This window comes from Pseudophryne corroboree, chromosome 5 (genome assembly GCF_028390025.1).
Source record: "Pseudophryne corroboree isolate aPseCor3 chromosome 5, aPseCor3.hap2, whole genome shotgun sequence".
Classification (NCBI taxonomy): domain Eukaryota; kingdom Metazoa; phylum Chordata; class Amphibia; order Anura; family Myobatrachidae; genus Pseudophryne; species Pseudophryne corroboree.
Window position 1 is genome coordinate 272077835 of NC_086448.1, and position 23926 is coordinate 272101760.

Here is a 23926-nt window from a genome sequence, read left to right on the forward strand (position 1 = left end):
GGTAATAGAGATTGTGTCTCAGGGATACAAGCTGGAATTCGAAGAGATGCCCCCTCACGATACCTCAAATCGGCCCTGCCAGCTTCCCCCGTAGAGAGGGAAATTGTGTTAGCTGCAATTCACAAATTGTATCTTCAGCAGGTGGTGGTCAAGGTTCCCCTCCTTCAACAAGGACAGGGTTATTATTCGACCATGTTTGTGGTTCCGAAACCGGACGGTTCGATCAGACCCATATTGAATTTAAAATCCCTGAACATATACCTGAAAAGGTTCAAGTTCAAGATGGAATCGCTCAGAGCGGTCATCGCAAGCCTGGAAGGGGGGATTTTATGGTGTCTCTGGACATAAAGGATGCATACCTTCATGTCCCCATTTATCCACCTCATCAGGCGTACCTCAGATTTGTGGTACAGGATTGTCATTACCAATTCCAGACGTTGCCGTTTGGTCTCTCCACGGCACCGAGAATTTTTACCAAGGTAATGGCGGAAATGATGGTGCTCCTGCGAAAGCAAGGGATCACAATTATCCCATACTTGGACGATCTCCTCATAAAGGCGAGGTCCAGAGAGCAGTTGCTGATCAGCGTAGCACGCTCTCGGAAATGTTACAACAGCACGGCTGGATTCTAAATATTCCAAAGTCGCAGCTGATTCCTACGACGCGTCTGCCCTTCCTGGGCATGATTCTGGACACAGACCAGAAGAAGGTTTTTCTCCCGACGGAGAAGGCTCAGGAACTCATGACACTGGTCAGAGACCTCTTAAAACCAAAACAGGTGTCGGTGCATCACTGCACGCGAGTCCTGGGAAAGATGGTGGCATCATACGAGGCCATTCCCTTTGGCAGGTTCCATGCGAGGACCTTTCAATGGGATCTGTTGGACAAGTGGTCCGGATCACATCTACAGATGCATCGGCTGATCACCCTATCCCCCAGGGCCAGGGTGTCTCTTCTGTGGTGGCTGCAGAGTGCTCACCTTCTCGAGGGCCGCAGATTCGGCATTCAGGACTGGGTCCTGGTGACCACGGATGCAAGCCTCCGAGGGTGGGGGGCAGTCACACAGGGAAGAAATTTCCAAGGTCTGTTGTCAAGTCAGGAGACTTGCCTTCACATCAATATCCTGGAACTAAGGGCCATATACAACGCCCTAAGTCAAGTGGAGACCCTGCTTCGTGACCAATCGGTGCTGATTCAGTCAGACAACATTACCGCAGTGGCTCATGTAAACCGCCAAGGCGGCACAAGGAGCAGGGTGGCGATGGCGGAAGCCACCAGAATTATTCGCTGGGCGGAGAATCACGTAAGAGCACTGTCAGCAGTGTTCATTCCGGGAGTGGACAACTGGGAAGCAGACTTCCTTAGCAGGCACGACCTCCACCCGGGAGAGTGGGGACTTCATCAAGAAGTCTTCGCGCAGATTGCAAGTCGGTGGGAACTGCCACAGGTGGACATGATGGCATCCCGCCTCAACAAAAAGCTACAGAGGTATTGCGCCAGGTCAAGAGACCCTCAGGCGATAGCTGTAGACGCACTAGTGACACCGTGGGTGTTCCAGTCGGTTTATGTATTTCCTCCTCTTCCTCTCATAAAAAGAAAAAGAGGAGTGAGAACAATACTCATTGTTCTGGATTGGCCAAGAAGGACTTGGTATCCAGAGCTGCAAGAAATGCTCACAGAGGACCCATGGCCTCTGCCTCTAAGACAGGACCTGTTGCAACAGGGGCCCTGTCTGTTCCAAGACTTACCGCGGCTGCGTTTGACAGCATGGCGGTTGAACGCTGGATCCTAGCAGAAAAAGGCATTCCGGATGAGGTTATTCCTACGCTAATAAAGGCTAGGAAGGACGTGACGGCTAAACATTATCACCGTATATGGCGAAAATATGTTGCTTGGTGTGAGGCCAGGAATGCCCCTACGGAGGAATTCCAGCTGGTCCAGTTCCTTCACTTCCTACAGTCGGGAGTGACTTTGGGCCTAAAATTGGGTTCCATTAAGGTCCAGATTTCGGCCCTATCCATTATCTTTCAAAAAGAACTGGCTTCTCTTCCTGAAGTCCAGACGTTTGTAAAGGGAGTGCTGCATATTCAGCCTCCTTTTGTGCCTCCAGTGGCACCTTGGGATCTTGACGTGGTGTTGAGTTTCCTGAAGTCACACTGGTTTGAGCCACTCGAAACCGTGGAGTTAAAATTTCTCACGTGGAAGGTGGTCATGCTATTAGCCTTGGCTTCAGCTAGGCGTGTGTCAGAATTAGCGACTTTGTCACATAAAAGCCCCTATCTGGTTTTCCATATGGACAGGGCAGAATTGCGGACCCGTCCACAATTTCTGCCAAAAGTGGACCAACCTATTGTGGTGCCTGTGGCTACTCGTGACTTGGAGGATTCCGAGTTACTAGATGTGGTCAGGGCTTTGAAGGTTTATGTAGCCAGAACGGCTAGAGTCAGGAAAACTGAGTCGCTGTTTATCCTGTATGCACCCAACAAGCTGGGTGCTCCTGCTTCAAAGCAAACTATTGCTCGCTGGATCTGTAACACGATTCAGCAGGCTCATTCTACGGCTGGATTGCCGTTTCCAAAATCAGTAAAAGCCCACTCCACAAGGAAGGTGGGCTCTTCTTGGGCGGCTGCCCGAGGGGTCTCGGCATTACAGCTTTGCCGAGCGGCTACTTGGTCAGGTTCGAACACTTTTGTAAAGTTTTACAAGTTTGATACCCTGGCTGAGGAGGACCTTGTGTTTGCTCATTCGGTGCTGCAGAGTCATCCGCACTCTCCCGCCCGTTTAGGAGCTTTGGTATAATCCCCATGGTCCTTACGGAGTCCCCAGCATCCACTAGGACGTTAGAGAAAATAAGATTTTACTTACCGGTAAATCTATTTCTCGTAGTCCGTAGTGGATGCTGGGCGCCCGTCCCAAATGCGGACTTCTTCTGCAATACTTGTATATAGTTATTGCTTAAATAAGGGTTATGTTTGGTTGCATCAGGGTTGATCTGATGCTCCGTTGTTGTTCATACTGTTAACTGGGTAAGTTTATCACAGGTTATACGGTGTGATTGGTGTGACTGGTATGAGTCTTGCCCTGGATTCCAAAATCCTTTCCTTGTACTGTCAGCTCTTCCGGGCACAGTTTCTCTAACTGAGGTCTGGAGGAGGGACATAGAGGGAGGAGCCAGAGCACACCAGTATCCAAATTCTTTCTTAAAGTGCCCAGTCTCCTGCGGAGCCCGTCTATTCCTCATGGTCCTTACGGAGTCCCCAGCATCCACTACGGACTACGAGAAATAGATTTACCGGTAAGTCAAATCTTATTTTTATCAATTTTTGCAGCTGCGTCACTTTTATAACTATCTTCTCAAACAAACCCCTATGAGAGATAAATCAAGTTTTGAATCATTATGTCAATTTTACCACTCGACTAAAGCCCTGCTGTCCACTATATATCAAATTCTACCTACTCATAATATGCCGCAAAAAGAAACTCATGAAATAGCATGGGAACGAGATGTGGGTGAGACTCTGACTATCGAGGAATGGTTTGATATTAGAATAGAAATTTCCAAAAGTTCTATATCTGTTCGAATCAAAGAAAATTCCTACAAGATATACTATCACTGGTACTTAGTACCTGCGCGACTCCACTCATTCTACCCCTCCTGCTCGGATAGGTGTTGGAGGCTATGTGTTCAACGTGGAACCCTGCTGCATATTTGGTGGTCCAACGTTACTGGACTAAAATTCACAAACTTATTTCAGATATTCTTGGTATTTGTATCCTGAACTCGCCTTTGTATACTCTGCTTTCCCGCCCTTTTCCTCAGGTTTCTCACCAGCAACAGAAGTTAGTCAAACACATCCTGAATACAGCCAAGTGCCAAGTTGCGGCTAACTGGAAATCGGTATCACCTCCTACACTAACTGCCACTATCAATGCTATTTGGCATAGTTACAGGCTGGAACGCATCACGGCAGTAATACACGACACCCCGGGTCATTTTATCAAAACTTTGACTCCCTGGACAGTACACTTTGGGGCTGAATTTAATATATGGTCGCTCAACCGCTTCAGGCAGCTAGGTCCGACCGGCCAAACCCTCTCCCCTCCTGTCCTATTCCCCATTTCCATTCTTATGTCTTTTTCTTTTTTTGTGTGTGTATCAGTATTTGCTGTGTGTTTTTTGGCTTATTTACTCTTATATTGGTATTTTGTGAATGATTTTATAACTCTGATTTACAGTGTTTGATATTCTTCTTGGATAATCATTCATACTATGTTTGTTTACACATTTATGTTGTATTCTTTTTCTTGTTGTTCGCTTTCAGTGTGTACAGCTGCTGTACGCCTGTATTGTCTGTATTGCTTTTTACTGATAATCTTTAAAATGAATTAAACAATTTCTCAAAAAAACATCTGATTGAATCAACAGTGGGATCATGTTACTGTACCATAATTAGCTACAACTTGACTTCATTGGCTGTTCAATATTGACTGGTGGAAACCACAGACAATAAAGCATTATTGACACCTGCGTTTTTTCAATGTTGGGAGAAAAACATTTATACTCTTCCACACTCAACTAAATACTATAGGCATTTGTTACCAACTCATTAAATGGTCTTCATACCAACTATTAGCAGACAACATTCCAATAATTCTTTAAAACGTCCCTTTCCTTACTCTCACATCCCCTCTCTTTTAGTCACGCCATCCTGTTTCTATATCTGTACTGGCTTTATGGGTGGATCTTCACCCTGTGACCAGTGGTAAGCATTGTTATTATTAACTAGTTTTATTTAGTTTGAAAATTTTATAAGAATTGACCTCTAAGTTTTTTATGTTTTGCTTGATATACAAAGTGTGACTGTATTGGGAAATGTGGAAACTATTGGCCCCCTTTACTGTTCCAGGACTTCTATCTCCTGCAGTCTTGATGTAGTTCATATGTAACATAGTTTCTGTGGTTGAAAAAAGACAATTGTCCATCGAGTTCAACCTATTTGTGGTCTCCTATGCACGAAGATTTGTCTAAAATTATGACTGATGCTGCTGTCAGCCGTTACATTTTATCCCCTTTTGTAGTAACTATAATGCATGACTATGCACCATAACCCTGGATATCCTTATCCATGAGGAATTTATCTAACCCATTCTTAAAGGTGTTGACAGATTCCGCCATTACAACTCCCTCAGGCAGGGAATTCCAAACACGTATTGTCCTTACCGTGAAAAAGCCTTTATGACGTATTGTGCGGAATCTCCTCTCCTCTAACCTGAGCGAGTGTCCACGAGTCCTATGTGTTGATCTGGCCAAAAACAGGTCCTGCGCAAGATCTGTGTATGTCATCTACTGTTTTTTGTTTCTCACTTTTCCTGTTATGTTATTTATTCTGTAGCAAAATAAAAATGTTCTGGGGAAAAAATTAAATATAATGTACAGTACTATAACTTTTTCTCATGGTTTCCCCTCCCCCCAGTTTACATGGAAACCCACTTATACCTGATGAGAATGAACCTTTTCAAAAAAACTCCCGGATCTTCTTCAACAAAATCCAGTAATGCTGAAGATTTGGAAATATATGAACATCAACCTGATTGAGCTGAGGAACATTTACCCTCTCAGCCCTGAGTAATACACAGTCCTGTGTAACACTCTGTTTTATATAACACGTTGCTGATATCGCAAACATGCAGCGAATAGTAAAGCAATATTCTCAGACATACGGTTTCTGTGTGAAAACAAAGACTCATGTTTATACATTTGAAGGACAGAACAATAAATAAGTGAAGTTGATGGTTATTTTCTACTGAGAGGAACAATCCACGTGCTTTATTGCTGAGTCAGGAGTAGGTTTTTTTTACATTTAGTTTGTAAATAAATAAAAAAACAAATGTGCCCACAAATGAATGTAGATTGGCTATGTAGACAGACGACAGAAAGAATAATAGTTCTTTTTGTATATCACCTTAAAACGGCAAATAAAGCCACTATTATACATTAGTATATACATGTATTGTGCATTGCTGGTCTGACTAACCCATGAAATTACTGGAGTGTTTGTGCTTAGTTAAATATGTCCACTACTGCATACTGGCCCTCATTCCGAGTTGATCGGTCGCAAGGCGAATTTAGCAGAGTTACACACGCTAAGCCGCCGCCTACTGGGAGTGAATCTTAGCTTCTTAAAATTGCGACCGATGTATTCGCAATATTGCGATTACTAACTACTTAGCAGTTTCAGAGTAGCTCCAGACTTACTCTGCCTGTGCGATCATTTCAGTGCTTGTCGTTCCTGGTTGACGTCACAAACACACCCAGCGTTCGCCCAGGCACTCCCACCGTTTCCCCGGCCACTCCTGCGTTTTTTCCGGAAACGGTAGCGTTTTCAGCCACACGCCCCTGAAACGCCGTGTTTCCGCCCAGTAACACCCATTTCCTGTCAATCACATTACGATCGCCGGAGCGAAGAAAAAGCCGTGAGTAAAAATACTTTCTTCATAGTAAAGTTATTTGGCGCAGTCGCAGTGCGAACATTGCGCATGCGTACTAAGCGGATTTTCACTGCGATGCGATGAAAAAGAACGAGCGAACAACTCGGAATGAGGGCCACTGTCTTTTACTTGCAAACATCAAGCTCACTACCTGGATAAAGCAGTCCTTCTTTAGAGTGAGTGCTGCAAGTTTTAAAAAACATTTTATGTCATGAATAGGTCACAGACTGTTACTGAAGGAATACAGACGGAAAAGATTTGTGTTGCCTGGTCAAGTCATAATATATATGTTGATCAAAAGTTACAATTTGTATGCAAACTATAAATATATATTTCTGTTTGTTGTACATAGCATAATTTGTATGTGACAATTTTTATATAAGCTTCATATTTTGGATATAGAATGTATACATTGCATTATTTACTAGCAGTAATTCTTCTTACATGCTGCAGTATATATATATATATATATATATTTTTTTTTTTTTTTTTTACATATAACAATAAATTTGCTATTTTAAAGTTGTCTTTTTACCTTGAATTTACTTACTATGTATATCCAACATGCAATCAAATACTGTATTTCTATATGACATGTCTTTTACAAATGAAGGTGGATCTGGTTCTTCCAGTTCTTCCACCCTCATCCACATATCTCCACTCCCCAACCCCCTCCCTATTTGCTGTTTGTGACAAGCTTGCATTCACCTGTACTCAACAGATGTGTCCTTTGTTATGGTTGTGCCAAATAGCCCTCTCAGCACACCCGTCCTGTGAGACCTGGTCGTTCTGAGCATCTTTTTCACTCAAAATGTGCATCTTATTCGCATTATTTTAAACACATAGAAGCGATAAAACTACATTGCTGGAGTACACTGATCAATCAGGTGTGTGACTTTTGGACATCTGTGTGCGACTGAGTCTGAATGTGTGTAAAATTTAAAAAAAAAAGGCTCTGATGTGAGCAGTCGTGGCTTTTCCTTATGCCAAGTTCCATTGTGCTGCAACTTTGTACATGTGTAAAACCAATTCCTGTGTGGTTACTGTCGCCAGCCCAGCGTCTCTGGTACACTGTGAGCAGCTTCTTGCTGATTATGCGAAGTGAATAAGATGCAAAACTTAAGGTAGAATAAGATACAAAACTCCTTCATCTCAGTCGCACCAGCTGTCTCGTGCAAATGGCGTATGGATGCCCAGTATGTGAGGACACATCTGTATTTATTTTAAAATCCCTCACGAGACCTGGCTTATGTCGGGTGGTCTTCTGTTTGCCGGCGGTCGGGCTCCCGGCGCTCAGTATACCGGCGCCGGGAGCCCGACCGCCGGCTTACCGACACTTATTTTCCCTCGTGGGGGTCCACGACCCCCATAGAGGGAGAATAAAATAGTGTGGCGCGCGTAGCGCGCCACCGTGCCCGTAGCGTGGCGAGCGCAGCGAGCCCGCAAGGGGCTCATTTGCGCTCGCCAAGCTGTCGGTAAGCCGGCGGTCGGGCTCCCGGCGCCGGGATGCTGGTCGCCGGGAGCCCGACCGCCGGCCACCCGTAGTGAACCCGCTTATGTCTTCTCACTACATCCCCTGCAGCTGCCTCCAGTGCTCTCCCAGACCCAGAAACAGACAAGATAATAGTACTGATTCCGCACAGATATGCTCTCAAGGTGTTCATACGATATGTTGTATGATGTATTTTACCAACGTAACTAAATCACAGATGTCTCATTAACAGAACAACTATACTGTCCAATATTGCAAATCACTGTTTTTTTATACTGTACTGTGTGTCTTGTGTGAACTTGGAGATGAAACTTTATAACTTTTAATGTACATCAATAAAACGTAATTCATTCTTAAATAAAGAGTACCCAGCAAAAAGGGTAATCTTCTCTGTCCCTAATAATAAGATTATAGAGTAGACATTTGAATTTATTCAAGCTGTATGTACCTTCTTATTCATAGCCCCAGAACCTCTCTCTCTCAAGTCCACTCTATCTTTGTATTTTCCCACCCTTCGAGTTGCTGTCATTTATTGCAACATTTCCAGTTCCCTTGACAAGTTTGCTAACTGACTCACTTATTTCCTCTTATTTGATCTATGAAGTAAGTTAGGTTTCCCAAAGTTACCTAGATCAGAGGCAGCACAATTTGCAAGCGGTCCTCCTCCAAAGAAGATCAGTGACTGAATATTGGGAACTACAAAACATTCATCAATATTTTAGATCCCAGGTATATATCTGTAGTGATGCCTTCCACTAACTTACCCACAGTTCATTTCAACCAATGAAGGGCAATCTCATACACTTTAAGGGACTTCGGGGGTAATTCAGAGTTGATTGCAGCAGCAAATTTGTTAGCAGTTGGGCAAAACCATGTGCACTGCAGGAGGGGGGGCAGATATAACATTTGCAGAGAGAGTTAGATTTGGGTGGGTTATTTTGTTTCTGTGCAGGGTAAATACTGGCTGCTTTATTTTTACACTGCAATTTAGATTTCAATTTGAACACACCCCAAATCTAACTCTCTCTGCACATGTTATATCTGCCCCCCCTGCAGTGCACATGGTTTTGCTCAACTGCTAACAAATTTGCTGCTGCGATCAACTCTGAATTACTTTATCATTCTTGAAATTAAGGGGGTAACATGAAAACTACGTCAAAATAGTCACATCACTCATTACTAATTGCCACTCAATTGCTCCAAAAGCACCCTATGTACCCCGAGATCCCAGCTTTGCACACAATGCACTCAGACCCCATATGTGCTCCAAAACTCTTGCACATAGCTTTCAAATCTCCACACATGCCCATCAGCTCTACCCACATGCCTCCCAGACACCACTATGGTACATGCCCCTTATCTATCTCCTTATTGAAGGTAAAATATTGGGCATCAAATTAAATAAAATTATAGCTCAGATAATTGACCTGGACCAGATGTAAATTGTGCTTCATAAATCCACAACCTCTAACCTAAGACATTTACATAAGCACCTGCAGATGTCACATGTCTGCTGCTACTAAAGCCTGTCCTATTCGGGATAGGATCACTGATTTCTTCTGTACCATGAAAATCCGGCCGAAGTCTCTGAGCAGTGGTTCTCAAATTCGGTCCTAAGGACTGCAAACAGTTAACTTTTTCCAGGTCACCAAGAAGTACAGGTGTATTCATCACTCACTGAAAGCCCAGAAATTTAGTTTGCACTCCTCTGCCCCATAAAAAGCGACAATAGGTATAACAAAATGCATGGCTTGTGTTATATTTTGTTCCTGAAATGTGGACAGTGGGTCTTATTCAGCATAAATCGCTAAATTGCAAAATCGCAAATCGGGTGATTATCGGCAGACCGCGCATGCGGTGCAAACACATTGCACATGCTGAAGATCGAAATGCAATCGCAGCTTCAGTGAAATATGATCACAATTTGATTGGCTGGAAGTTACCATTCGTGGGGAGTGGTTGGAAAAATGCAGTCGGGTCATGGTCATTTTCTGCCCGTGTATCTGACATCAGTTGCAATCGCTTGCTATTAAAAACATGTCGCTGGTGCGATTGCATCCTCATTATTCTGAGTAGCCCTGGGTCAACCAGAGCTGTCCATGGTTACTCAGTTTCTGTAAATGCAGATTTGCAATCTCATCAGTGGATATTTTTTACCATTCAGGGAAGCTCTTTACATGTGATTTTCAGCAGTAGCAGTTTTGAGATGATTGCAATTTCAGTCTTGATAGTGATCCAACTTGAATAAGGCCCTGTATTCTCCCATGAAAATGTCAAGTAGGGATTGATCTATAGTCACTGTTACTTCCCTTATAGGTGAATGTCAGGATTCGGAGTACTAGAGTTGGAGCTGGCACATGTATACTCCATACTATAGTGTGACAGATCAGTACAATAGAAAATATACTATACTATATATTATTGCTGACAACAGGAGCCCATATCCTGACCAAGCTTGTTTCATTGGATATAGGGGCAGATTTAACAAGTGATATTCTTATCACTCTTTACAAATGTTAAACAGTGCTCTAGCCAATCAGCTCCTGTCATTTTTCAAACACAGTAAGACAGTAAGAGCTGATTGGCTGAAGCACCATTTAACATTTGCAATGAGTGATAACAAGAATATCACTTGTTAAATCTGCCCCATAGTTGTGGCATCTCCACGGACCACTTGGAGAATAGTGTAGAATCTTGGTGCTTCCTGCCAATGTACCCTCTTACAGCATGGTAGGCTCACTGAGGTCTCTAAACTGCATGTCTCTGCTGATGAAGAGGTTACTGCAGGAACAAAGGTGACAGCTCAATCGCAGTCCAATCCTGTTCAATAACAAAGATATCCATGGATCCTGTGTCCTGACTGAAGCTGGTAGAAAACAAGTCCCTGACACCAAATTCTTCCCTATGTTGAACACCCTAAAAGTTCTGGCCTGCAGGCACATGTGCCGCCCCATGTGTGTGCAGTTCCCAAGTAAAGATACTCCGAGATCTGATTAAAGGTCATGTTTGGATGCTGTTACACAATTGTGTGGTTTTCAACATGCCTTAAATCTAGAGGTCGCCAGAGGAACAATGTCTACCTCTGTGTGTTAAAGAAGAGGATTAACCTAACACGTTTGTTTAGCCTCTTTCATGCTTTGTGCGTTACAGTGATTCCAGCTTTTGCTAATTTCCTGTAGGTGAGCAAAGGAGATAGAAGAAATAATACTCTGCCAATATATGGACGGGGTTGGCATACAGGATACAGCAGCCATTTCAAGTCATGTAATCTGTACCCTCCAGGCAATCACCTCTAATTCACATGGCAAATAATAGCAATCACAATGTAAACTTCTCACCATAAGTACAAGATAAACTCAACATCGTTTCCCCAATATACCTCCTAGAAATACACATAAAAACATGTATGTTAGATATAGATCTTCACATGGTGGCAATGTTATGGCACATTACTACTGTAGTTACAGAGTACAATGCAGTTTAATTATAGTCATTCCAACTGTGAAGTGCAGTGAGGTGAATGGCTGGCTGAGGCACACATGGTGCTAGGTCTGAGTGCTGGGAGCCTGTCTTACCCCCTACTCACAGTAACTCTCCCATTACTACACTAAGCCACAGTGTCAATTGATTCTCCTACCTGCATCGTTGTGTCTTCTCTTCCTTTCCCTGTTGCTGCTGCTGCTGTTGACTGAGCACCATGGGGTCATTCCGACCCGATCGCTCGCTGCAGTTTAGTGCAGCGATCGGGTCGGATCTGCGCATGCGTCGGCGCATGCTGGACGGCCGAAGGAGGTTGTTCCCTAGCGATCGCCTCTGCCTGATTGACAGACAGAGGCGGCCGCTGGGCGGGAGGGGGCTGGACAGCGGCGTTAAGCTGCCATTTGGGGGGCGCGGTCCGGCCAATGCAGGCGTGGCCAGACCATTGTGGGGGCGGGCCGCAGTGTCTGCGTGACGTCACACGCAGCCGCTGCGAACCGGGCAGCGAAGGGGTACGCAGCTCCTGCGGCTGGCCGGGAGTTACTCCTCAAATGCAAAAGCATCGCCGCTGTGCGATGCTTTTGCATTTCTGCAGGGGGTGGGGGGCGGCACTGACATGCAGGGCGGACAAGCCCTGTGCTGGGCGTCCCCCCGCATGTTTGAGTGCCTGATCGTGGCTGTGCTAAATTTAGCACAGCTAAAATCAACTCGGATAGATCCCCCCAATCTCTTTACTAGGGATGGCCATCGACCATCGATGATTTATGACCGATGTAGAATACTTTTGCCATCGATGGGGGAGAACCAGATGGTTTCTCTCCATTGATAGCAAGGTATAACCAAATACCGCCCCCCCAACACCCACTAAGCACCGCCCCTGGTTTTTCAATGGGCCGCGGACCAGCCTACACCTTTCAGTGGTGGCCATCGAGTGGTGCAAACCATCGATGGTTCACCATAGATGGTTTGTATACCATTGATGGTTATCGTCGATGGTATCATCGATGGTAACCATCAATGGACACCTCACCGATGGCCATCCTTACTCTTTACACTACTGTACATTGCACTTCCTGGTCACATGACACATTGAAGGTGTCCATCAATGCTCATGGCACACCCCCACACTGAGGCATGCCTCTATTAGCTCTGATTCTGTGCAGCTTACTGCCCGTGGTGTGGCCCCACCCCCAGCTCGGCAAGCACTGCAGTGTCCATCTGACTACACAGAGGTGAGGCAGAGCTGTTGCTGCCTCATCTTTCATTTCCCTGCAGTTCCAGGGATGCTAAGTGTCAACTATAAAGATGATTATAATAAACAAAGCAGATGTTCATAAGTTATATCTGCTTTGTTTTATTCTATTCATTTTTATATCAAATCTCAGGAGTATTACAGAGGTATGACAGGGGAGGCTCTGTCTCCGCTGTCTACCCTGACTGGACGTCCCAGCATTCGGGACACACCCCTTTTACACTGTGGCTCCGACTGGGTTATTCCCAGGATGGCGCCGTTTACACTGCTCACGGGAGCAGTCTCTCTCTTCTGCCGGCGCTTAGAGATGACATCATCTCCATGCCCTGGGAAATCCGGATCTCCCCAGGATTTGGTTAAAAGTTAAAACTGAAATGGTCCAGACCCTGGAATGTCGAACCGCCGTCCTACAGCGGGGCCTGGGTGGAGGTGTCCCATGTGGGAGAGTATTTGTCACAACTGTCACCAAGGAGACGGCCAGGGTGAGATTACAGCATTCCCGTATGAAGCTAGGGTGCGATAAAAACCTGGGGTAACCATTTACACCGCCCCTTAACCCGGGTCCTACCCGGGTCACTACCTAGGTTTTGTTTGGGGACTCTTCCGCTGAGCCAAGTCCTGGTTATCACGACAATAACCCAAGTTTTAACTTCTAGTGGACAAGGGGTTATCAGTATAAGCTCAATACAAGAAAATGCATTTTTGGCCCTATTCAGTAGCGATTGCATTTGTGATCACACACAAACGGTTTGCAACCACAAACACTAAAATCCGCACTTACCAAGCCAAACTCCCAATTGTAACTGCGTACTACACTATGTGTACGCACACTAAAGAACCCACTCAGCTCTCACAAGCCATAAACACATATTCATGCAAATGTTCAACACCACACAGTACTAGCAATTCAGTGCTTTTGCAAACCAAATTACAAACAGTTACATACAAAATATCACTGTGAACTAATGCAATTATCAATCAACTAGCTGTTCTTCGCACGGGAATTTCTGATTTTCACGGTTGTAAATATAAATGATTGTTAAAAATTTGGTAAATCTATAGAGATGTAAATTTGAGACGTCTTAATGTAAGTAAATATTAATCCATGGTTCTTGGCGTTACCCGAGGAGCACCCGTAGCAGATACAGTAAAAAGTGACAGGACCATTTTTGTAGTTTATTAAATTCTACACACTGAAGGTGTAATCCAAATTTTGATCTGATTGTCCGTTTGGGCGTTATCATTCTCACAATTCATGCCACGTATCGGTAATGATGTCATTATGTCAATCCCCTTTTCATCCCCTTAGGGGAGGTTTATTAAAATTCTAAGTACATCGTTTTTGTATTTCCCACCTGAAGAATACCTAGGTTAAATTTCATCTTCCTAACATATTGGGAAGAGAATTAGTGACGAGTCAGTCAGTCAGTAGTGAGTAAGTGAGGGCTTTCGCATTTTATATATATATATATATATATATAGATTAAACTTTGAAAGCGTGGATGGTTATTGAAATAATTGTTTTAAACTGGTTCTGATGAACTGCTTCATCATAGAAAGAGAATATAGTGTCGGTGCACACTCCACAATACCAAGAACTGCTAGTCAGAGTAAATATATCAAACTCTGCAATCTAACATAGAGCAAATTCAAGGTTGTTGGTACAGTATATTCTTTGGCAAAAAAATACTAGCCCACCAACCAGCGTCTTGGTGACCTCATCTCTGGTGGGTCCCTAACACTAAGTTTGAATCTGGGGCACGGGACCCCAACAAGATGGTGAAAGCCAGTCATCCCAGGGCAGCACACCAGTGGAAAGCTAAGGTGTTAATGAGTGTTAATAAGTAAGAAGCAAAAAGCTGTGTATACACAGGTGAAAGATGTTAAAAAAAAAGGGAAAGAAAAAAGTGCTATATTAGTAGAAAAAAATATTCAGAATTCTAAAATGTGAATGCCTGTGATTGCTAGTGAAGATGTTATGTTATTTCAGATTGTTTTTGTAATGCTGATTTATTTAATTACATTTTTTGGACCAAAGGTGTGGTCATTCATGTAAATTATTTAACAACCCACTGTATAAATGTTTCAATCCTTTATTTTATAAATATATTATTTGGACATTTAATTTATAATGGAATGGAAAATATAATAGTTGACATAGGACGTTTTGCAAAAATATTGGTTCAAGAAACATAACTTTGTATCACCGATCATACATAACACATACTTTATGTGTGTGTGTGTGTGTGTGTGTGTGTGTGTGTGTGTGTGTGTGTATATATATATATATATATATATATACATACATATATAGACACACATATATATATATATATATATATATATATATGTATGTGCTGTGGAGCTTGGCACTCAAATAGTCTGTAGAACTAGCAGCTTGCTCCGGTGCCTATCCTCCTCCAATCCTAATACAAGTCCTGTATACGGGATGGCACTCCTGGAGTCTGACAACTTATGTACAAAAGACACGATACAGTGAGCTGCAATCGACATTTCGGAGCTTGGCTCCTTTATCAAGACAAATGATCATATCAAAAAGTACAAACATATATAGTGCTTACTCCTTGTGTGAATAGCTTCCGGCGCCGCCTCCCTCCTCCCTTTTTTCCCTTCTTTCATCACATAGGATGTCTAATCCGGAGAAAGTGACTGGCTTTAATAACATTGTATTACCAGTTGGTGATTCTCTAAGTTTGACTACCTCTGATGCTGAAGGTATACTGGTGGATGCCGCCGGGGTGGAAACCGTGGAACAATTTGTCACACAATTGATAAGACTAAAGAAAAGGGAAGTTGATTATCACCTCCGCATAAAAAAACACCCCCACAATAGGATGGTACAATCCCGATTTCTGTAAGAAGTGGACTGCTGTCCTCAACAAATGCTCATACGATCTGATTTTGCTAGTAATCGAAGAGTCTAGACGATAAATAACCCTTTTTGAAACCCATTAAAGAAACCACAGATACCGATACCATCAGACTTGACAAGTCACAGAATTGGTTAACTGATGTATCTGTTCAAATTTATAAATATCACACAGAGTTGATTCAATTTAAGAAGAATAAGTTACAGACAATGAACCGTGACTATGCTGAATTTAAAGTTTACAGTTGGATATATAATAAGGAATCCAGATTTCAATCATGACCAAGATATAGGAGAGCAAGAAGGCCCCAATATGATACTGATAACTCCAGTGGAGCAGCGTCTTCCAGTGAGGGGTAAGGTGTGGCAGGTCAAGATCTACCCACTTCACAGAAGCCCCCTTTAGGGGTCACCACAAGGGCCCAAAAGGCTCCCAACAAAAGAAAAGCAGCTGCCGTGGCGACCAGTGGGCGAGGAAATACAAAAAAGAACTACAGGAAAACATAGTTTTTAATTTATCATCCCGAGTGTTAATGGACACCGAGATGGCAGTTCTTAATAAAAGACTTTCCTTTGTCCCCACTAACTTTCCTGATACTTTTCAAAACAAAGTTGACTTGTATAAATTTGAATGCAGGTTGAGATTGCGAGAACATTTTGGAACACAAGGTGATTTGGAAATATTGGGTCCACCAATCAATAGCTCTTCTAAGTTTGACCCTGTTTTGACCAATATAGCTTTAAAAAGTTTCAGTAATCACATTGAGACCACCATAGATTCGCTGGGAAGGAATCCATCTGTCATACACAGAAATTTACTACAATCTAAACGAAAAGCTCTAAAAGACTTAGGAGGATATTGTGACATAGTCATTCGCCCTGACGATAAGGGCAGGGGCATAGTGGTGCAGGATCTGGATAAGTATAAGGATGAAATTGACAAACAACTGGCTGATAAAACCGTATATAAAAAAATCTGTTACAAGATCCAACCATTGTTTATAAAAAGGAAGTGGATACATTATTAAGCATGGCTGAAAAGAATGGAACCATATCTTCCAAGACAAAGGAGTGGCCTAAAACACCAGTGCTGTATACCATTCCCAAGCTACATAAGGACCCTATCTGCCCTCCGGGCTGACCAATAATTGTTGCCAGGGATTATATCCCAGTATTTGGACTGGTTTTTACAGCCAATTGTACAGCAACAATTCACCTACTTAAAGGACATGACATCTTTTATATTAAAACTTAAAAATCTGGAAGCACGTCCTAAAGATTGCATAATGTGCCTGATTGACGTGGTAAGCCTATATACCAACATTCACCATTCACGCAGGTTGGAAGTCATTAAGAGAGCGTTTAATAATAGTCCTTTGTACACAGGACCAGATATTGATTTTTTTTAATACAATTATTGGATATGGCATTGGCACTATCACACAACTATTTTCTTTTTGCTAAAAAGTTTTTTCTACAGTGTGCCGGTGTAGCTATGGGCTCTTGTGTAGCACCTAGTCTAGATAACATCTTCATGCATGAGGAAAAGGAGGATTTGTTTTTCTCCATCCCGGAAATATCATCTCATATTTAAACTTATTGTCACTACATCAACGACATCTTCCTTATTTGGACTGGTACGGAAGACGAGTTTGAACATACCATGTTGAACATTAATTTGTTGGATACATTAATCAAATTCACCTACATGTGCAACAAGAAAGTGATACATTATCTGAATGTACAAATTAGTTGCTCAAATGATCAGCAGTTTGAAACCACCATCTATTTCAAAGAAACGGATAGAAACACCATTTTACATGGTAGCAGCCATCATCCTTATCCATCCAATAGGGGATTACCCTTTTCCCAGTTCCTTAGGATTTATCGGATTTGTAGTGATCCAGGTGATGCGGTCATTCAGATTGATAACATGGTCAAGAAATTATTGCATAGGGGTTATAATTTAGCCTCACTAAGGAATGCCAAATGGAGGGAACTTTCCTTAAATCGACAAGATACTGTAATCAGATCGGCTAAAAAAAACAATACCAGTAAAGTAGTTTGGTCACTTACAGTAGTGTAGTCCTGGGACCAAACTACTTTACTGGTATTGTTTTTTTTAGCCAACCTGATTAGAGTATCTTGTCGATTTAAGGAAAGTACCCTCCATTTGGCATTCCTTAGTGAGGCTAAATTATAACCCCTATGCAAGAATTTCTGACCTCGGCACGAAGGGTGTGGCCTATAGTCACTGAAGATAAAAAATGACAAATGTTAAAAGGCATGTAAATCTTACCCTCATATAAACGGGGCAAAACCATCAAGGATGTGGTAGTCCACAATGACATTTCAATGCATGTTGCCACACCCACACATTTTTTGACCCCCAAACCTGGAAACTACAGGTGCACAGGCTGCACGACATGCAGTGCACTGGAAATTGGCAATACTTTTTTCACCCGATGTCAGGCAAAAAATATTTAATCAAGTACCCCTTAACATGCAGTACGAAATATGTTGTTTACTACATCAGATGCCCCTGCAGTAAATTTTACGTGGGGAAAACTATTACACAGCTAAAAGAACGTATCGCCATGCATCGGTCCAGTATACGTGCAGCCTTGGAGGGCAAAGGGTCCGAGCAACCGGAGGCCTGCCACTTTAAGGAATTTCAACATCCTCTTTCATCCATGAAGTATAAAATGATAGATTGGGCCCCCCCTAATCCAAGAGGAGGAGACAGGGGATGTATTCTTCTCCAACGTGAAACAAAATGGATCTCAACCTTACAGTCAATACAACTTTATGGCCTGAATGAGATGATCTCTTTCACTTCGTTCTTGTGACTTTTCAAGATATTTTCATTAATTAGTACTGCATAATATAAGTGTTCAACAGTAAATATATATATAGTTAGCGTTTTTTTCTCTAAGCTCTATTTCACAATAGTCCTAGAGGATGCTGGGGTCCACTTCAGTACCATGGGGTATAGACGGTTCCACAGGAGCTATGGGCACTTTAAGACTTTTCAAGGGTGTGAACTGGCTCCTCCCTCTATGCCCCTCCTCCAGACCTCAGTTTTAGAAATGTGCCCAGGCAGACTGGATGCACTCCAGAGGAGCTCTACTGAGTTTCTCTGAAAAGACTTATGTTAGGTTTTTTTATTTTCAGGGAGAACTGCTGGCAACAGTCTCCCTGCTTCGTGGGACTGAGGGGGTAGAAGTAGGAACCAACCTCCTAAAGAGTTTCATGGCTCTGCTTCTGGCTGACAGGACACCATTAGCTCCTGAAGGGAACTGAACGCTAGCCGTGCCTAGATGCTTACTCCCACAGCACGCCGCCACCCCCCTCACAGAGCCAGAAGTCAGAAGACAGGTGAGTGTTAGAAGACAGATCTTCAATCAAGAAAGTGACGGCTAAAGGTACCGCGCGGCTGGCGGAAGCACAGCGCACCATGTTGCCCACACATACACAGGCACTGCAGGGTGCAGGGCACGGGGGGGGGGGGGCGCCCTGGGCAGCCTGAAACCTATTGAAACTGGTATAAATAAGGGGCATGAGTTGCTGAGGCACAGTCCTAACCCCGCCAGTATAAAAAATTACCTCATAAAAGCTGAGGGGAAACACGCCATTGAAGAGTGGAGCTTCCTCCTCAGTCAGCCAGCACACTGCTCAGCGCCATTTTCTCTCTTCCACACTGCAGAGAAGAACGCTGGTCCTCCTCCATTGCTGAACAAGTATTAGGGTGCAAAACAGGGGGGGGGCACAGTGAATTTGGTGCTATATAATTGTGTTATTAACATTATAAAAGCCCTGCATGTCAGTGGGCATTTTGTGTTCACAGACATTGTGTTACTGGCGCTGGGTTGTTAACTGGCAAATCCTATCTGTGTCCCTCTGACAGATTTTACTGTGGGTCTGTCCCCTATAAGTCCCGGAGTGTCTGTGGTGTGGTTGTGCACATGTGTGACATGTCTGTGGCAGGGAACTCTTCCTCTGTGGGAGACATGTTAGGGACACAGAGGTGTAATATGACACCAAGAGCCTGACTGGGTGAAAGGTTACATGATAGTGTGAATCATATCAGTAAGAGGTTGGACTGAATCTCATACAAAAAAATGAAAATAATCTGTTGAAGATGTGATTTTTAATAGTTCTGCATTTCATCCACAGGGACCCCTCTGGGTCACATACAAATTTGCACAATTAGTACAAACTGATACAGACACGGACTCTGATTCCTATGTCGACACTAGTGATTCCAGGGGAATAGGTCCTAAGTTAGCAAAAAAGCATTCAAAACATGTTTTTAGCTATAAAGGTGGTGTTAGAAGTTACGAAGCCCCTCTTTTACCACAAGGAGAGGGTTTACTTTAGAAAATAAGTAATGTAATTTTCCCTCCACCTCAGGAGTTGAACAGTCTCTTGGAGGGAGTCTGATTTAACCTGAAAAGAAATTTCAGATTCCCAAAAGGAATTCAGGCAGCTTACCTTTTTCCAAAAGTTGGGAGTCACCCCGCATTTTAGACAGGGCCCTGTCATAAAAGAGAAAAGGTGTTTCTCCCTGCGCCTGGAATGGCTTCACTTAAGGAGCTGACAGGCGCAAGTGAGTGAGGTGATCTATTGATGTGGCCAATGGGACACTACTCAGGCCTACCATTGTCTGTACGTGGGTGAGTAGTGCTATTGAGAAGTGGTCAGAAAACTTGTCATTAGACATTGACACAATAGATGGAGACGAGATACTCCTAACGTTAGGTCATATCAAAGACGCTGCTGCGTACGTACTAGAAACCATTAAATATATTGGTCTCTTGGGATCAAGAACCGCTACCATGGCAGTATCGGCTCGGAGGGCGTTGTGGATTCGCCAGTGGAATGCTGATGCAGATTCCAAAAGAAATATGGAGGCTCTCCCGTATAAAGGTGAGGCCTTGTTTGGTGATGGACTGGATGCGTTAGTCTCGGTGGCTACCGCAAGTAAGTCGACATTCTTGCCTTATGCTACTACACCGGCGAAAAAGACACATCACTTTCACATGCAGTCCTTTCGGCCCAACAAATACAAAAAGGCCAAAGGTTCCCCCTTTTTTTGAAGTTAGGGGAGGGGGAAAAGGAAAGAAATCTGCAGCATCTCCCGGATCGCAGGAGCAGAAGTCCACCCCTGCTTCTGCCAAATGTGCAGCATGACGCTGGGGCTCCCTTGCGGGAGTCCGCTCGGGTGGGAGCACGTCTGAAACTTTTCAGTTAAATCTGGATTCAATCTGGCCTGGACCCATGGGTCTTACAAATAGTGTCCCATGGGTACAAACTAGAGTTTCAAGACGTCCCCCCATGCCGATTTTTCAAATCGACCTTGCCAGCTTCTCTTCCAGAAAGAGAGGCAGTAACAACGGCAATTCAAAAATTATGTCAGGATCAGGTCATTGTCCTGGTACCCTTGTCACAGCAAGGAGAAGGTTTTTATTCAAGCCTCTTCGTAGTTCCGAAGCCGGACGGCTCGGTCAGACCGATTTTAAACCTGAAAAATCTGAATCTCTACCTGAAAAGGTTCAAGTTCAAGATGGAATTCCTGAGGGTAGTGATTTCCAGTCTAGAGGAGGGGGACTTAATGGTGTCAGTAGACATAAAGGATGCTTACTTGCATGTTCCCATTTATCCTCCTCACCAAGCTTATCTGAGATTCGCAGTACATGATTGCTATTACCAGTTCCAGACGTTGCCGTTCGGACTCTCCATGGCACCGAGGGTATTCACCAAGGTGATGGCGGAGATGATGGTCCTCCTTCATCAAAAAGGAGTCAATATAATTCCTTATATTGACGATCTCCTGATAAAAGCGAGATCCAGGGAACAGTTGGTGCAGAACATCTCACTCTCCCTGTCAATACTCCAACAACACGGTTGGATCATGAATTTTCCAAAGTCGCAGTTGGAACCGACGACAAGATTGTCCTTTTTAGGGATGATTCTGGACACAGAAGTACGGAGAGTATTTCTTCCAGTGGAAAAGGCTCTGGAAATCCAGAAAATGGTAAAAAAAATATTGAAACCAACAAGCGTGTCGATCCATCAATGCATTCGGTTGTTGGGGAAAATGGTAGCGGCCTACGAGGCCATACAGTTTGGCCGATTTCATGCCAGAGTATTCCAGTGGGACCTGTTGGACAAGTGGTCCGGATCCCACCTACACATGCACCGGAATAATCCTGTCCCCCAAAGCCAGGATTTAGCTCCTGTGGTGGCTACACAGTTCTCACCTACTAGAGGGACGCAGGTTTGGGATTCACGACTGGGTCCTAATAACCACGGATGCAAGTCTCCGAGGCTGGGGAGCTGTCACACAGGGGGAAAGCTTCCAAGGAAAATGGTCAAGTCAGGAAGCCTGTCTTCACATAAACGTTCTGGAATTGAGAGCCATTTACAACGGCCTTCTACAAGCGGTACATCTTCTTCAAGATCATCCGTGCAGATCCAGTCGGACAATGTAACAGCAGTCGCGTACATAAACAGGCAAGGCGGAACGAAAAGCAGAGCGGCAATGGCAGAGGTGACAAGGATTCTCCTCTGGGCAGAAAGACATGTAAGAGCTCTGTCAACAATTTTCATTCCGGGAGTGGACAACTGAGAAGCAGACTTCCTCAGCAGACACGATCTCCATCCAGGAGAGTGGGGCCTCCACCAAGAAGTCTTCGCAGAGGTGACAAGTCTTTGGGGAGTTCTTCAAGTAGACATGATGGCATCTCGTCTAAACAAGAAGCTTCAGAGATATTGTTCCAGGTCGAGAGACCCTCAAGCAATAGCAGTGGATGCACTGGTGACTCAGTGGGTGTTTCGGTCGGTATATGTTTTCCCTCCACTTCCAAAAGTTCTCAAAATAATAAGAAGAACAAGAGTTCGAGCAATCTTCATTGCCCCAAACTGACCAAGGAGGGCTTGGTATCCAGATCTTCAGGAGTTGCTCATAGAAGATCCTCGGCCTCTTCCTCCTCGAGAGGACCTACTACAGCAGGGGCCATGTGTGTATCAAGACTTACCGTGGCTACGTTTGACAGCATGGCTGTGGAGTGCCGGATCCTAGCCCGAAAGGGTATTCCCAAGGAAGTCATCCCCACTCTTATTCAGGCCAGGAAAGGAGTAACGTCTAAACATTACCACCGTATTTGGAGAAAATATGTGTCTTGGTGTGAATCCAAGAAGGCTCCTACGGAAGAGTTTGAGTTGGGATGTTTTCTCCATTTTCTGCAGGCTGGTGTGGATGCGGGCCTTCGATTGGGGTCAATCAAGGTCCAGATTTCGGCCTTATTAGTTTTCTTTCAAAAACAATTAGCCTCCTTTCCAGAAGTTCAGACGTTCGTGAAAGGGGTTCTGCACATCCAGCCTCCATTTGTGCCTCCAGTGGCACCATGGGACCTTAATGTGGTGTTGCAGATCCTTCAATCAGATTGGTTTGAACCTCTGCAGGAGATAGAATTGAAGTTTCTCACTTGGAAAGTGGTGATGCTTTTGGCCTTGGCATCTGCAAGGCGGGTGTCTGAGTTGGGGTGCCTTGTCTCACTAGAGCCCTTACCTGATCTTCCATGAAGATAGGGCAGAGTTAAAAACTCGTCAACAATTTCTTCCAAAGGTGGTTTCGTCTTTCCACATAAAACAACCTATTGTGGTGCCAGTAGCTACTGACACTTTCACTGAGTCACAGTCTCTAGATGTGGTTAGAGCTTTGAAGATTTATGTCGCAAGAACAGCTCGGTTACGGAAAACAGAGGCTCTGTTTGTCCTGTATGCTCCCAGCAAGATTAGGTGTCCTGCTTCTAAGCAGACTATTGCGCGCTGGATCAGAGGGACAATTCAGCACGCTCACTCTACATCAGGCTTTCCGGTACCGAAGTTGGTGAAGGCCCATTCTACTAGGAAAGAGGGCTCATCCTGGGCGGCAGCCCGGGGCGTCTCGGCTTTACAACTTTGCCGAGCAGCTGCTTGGTCAGGGTCAAACACATTTGCTAAATTTTATAAGTTTGACACTTGGGCCGATGAGGACCTCAAGTTTGGTCAATCGGTGCTGTAGGGTCATCCGCACTCTCCCGCCCGTACTGGAGCTTTGGTATAACCCCATGGTACTGAAGTGGACCCCAGCATCCTCTAGGATGTATGAAAAAATAGGATTTTAATACCTACCGGTAAATCCTTTTCTCCTAGTCCGTAGAGGATGCTTGGCACACGACCCAGTGCGTACTTTACCTGCAGTTTGTTCTTTATAGTTACACAAGTTGTGTTTCATTTGTTTTCAGCATTTTGCTGTAAATGGTTCATGGCTGTTGGCGTG

The 23926-nt window shown here is 44.0% G+C and overlaps 1 protein-coding gene across 4 annotated transcripts in view; it reads left to right on the forward strand.

The window, feature by feature from the left end:
- The window catches only part of NOD1 (nucleotide binding oligomerization domain containing 1), a 175566-nt gene extending 168642 nt beyond the window's left edge, over nucleotides 1-6924 (forward strand). For 2 of the 4 annotated variants that reach the window (XM_063922334.1, XM_063922339.1), the window contains one exon: nucleotides 5475-6924. In XM_063922334.1, coding sequence (XP_063778404.1) covers nucleotides 5475-5556 — 82 coding nt within the window. In that variant the 3' untranslated portion in view covers nucleotides 5557-6924. The other 2 variants (XM_063922335.1, XM_063922336.1) reach the window with 2 other exon arrangements.
- The last annotated feature ends 17002 nt before the right edge of the window (nucleotides 6925-23926 follow it).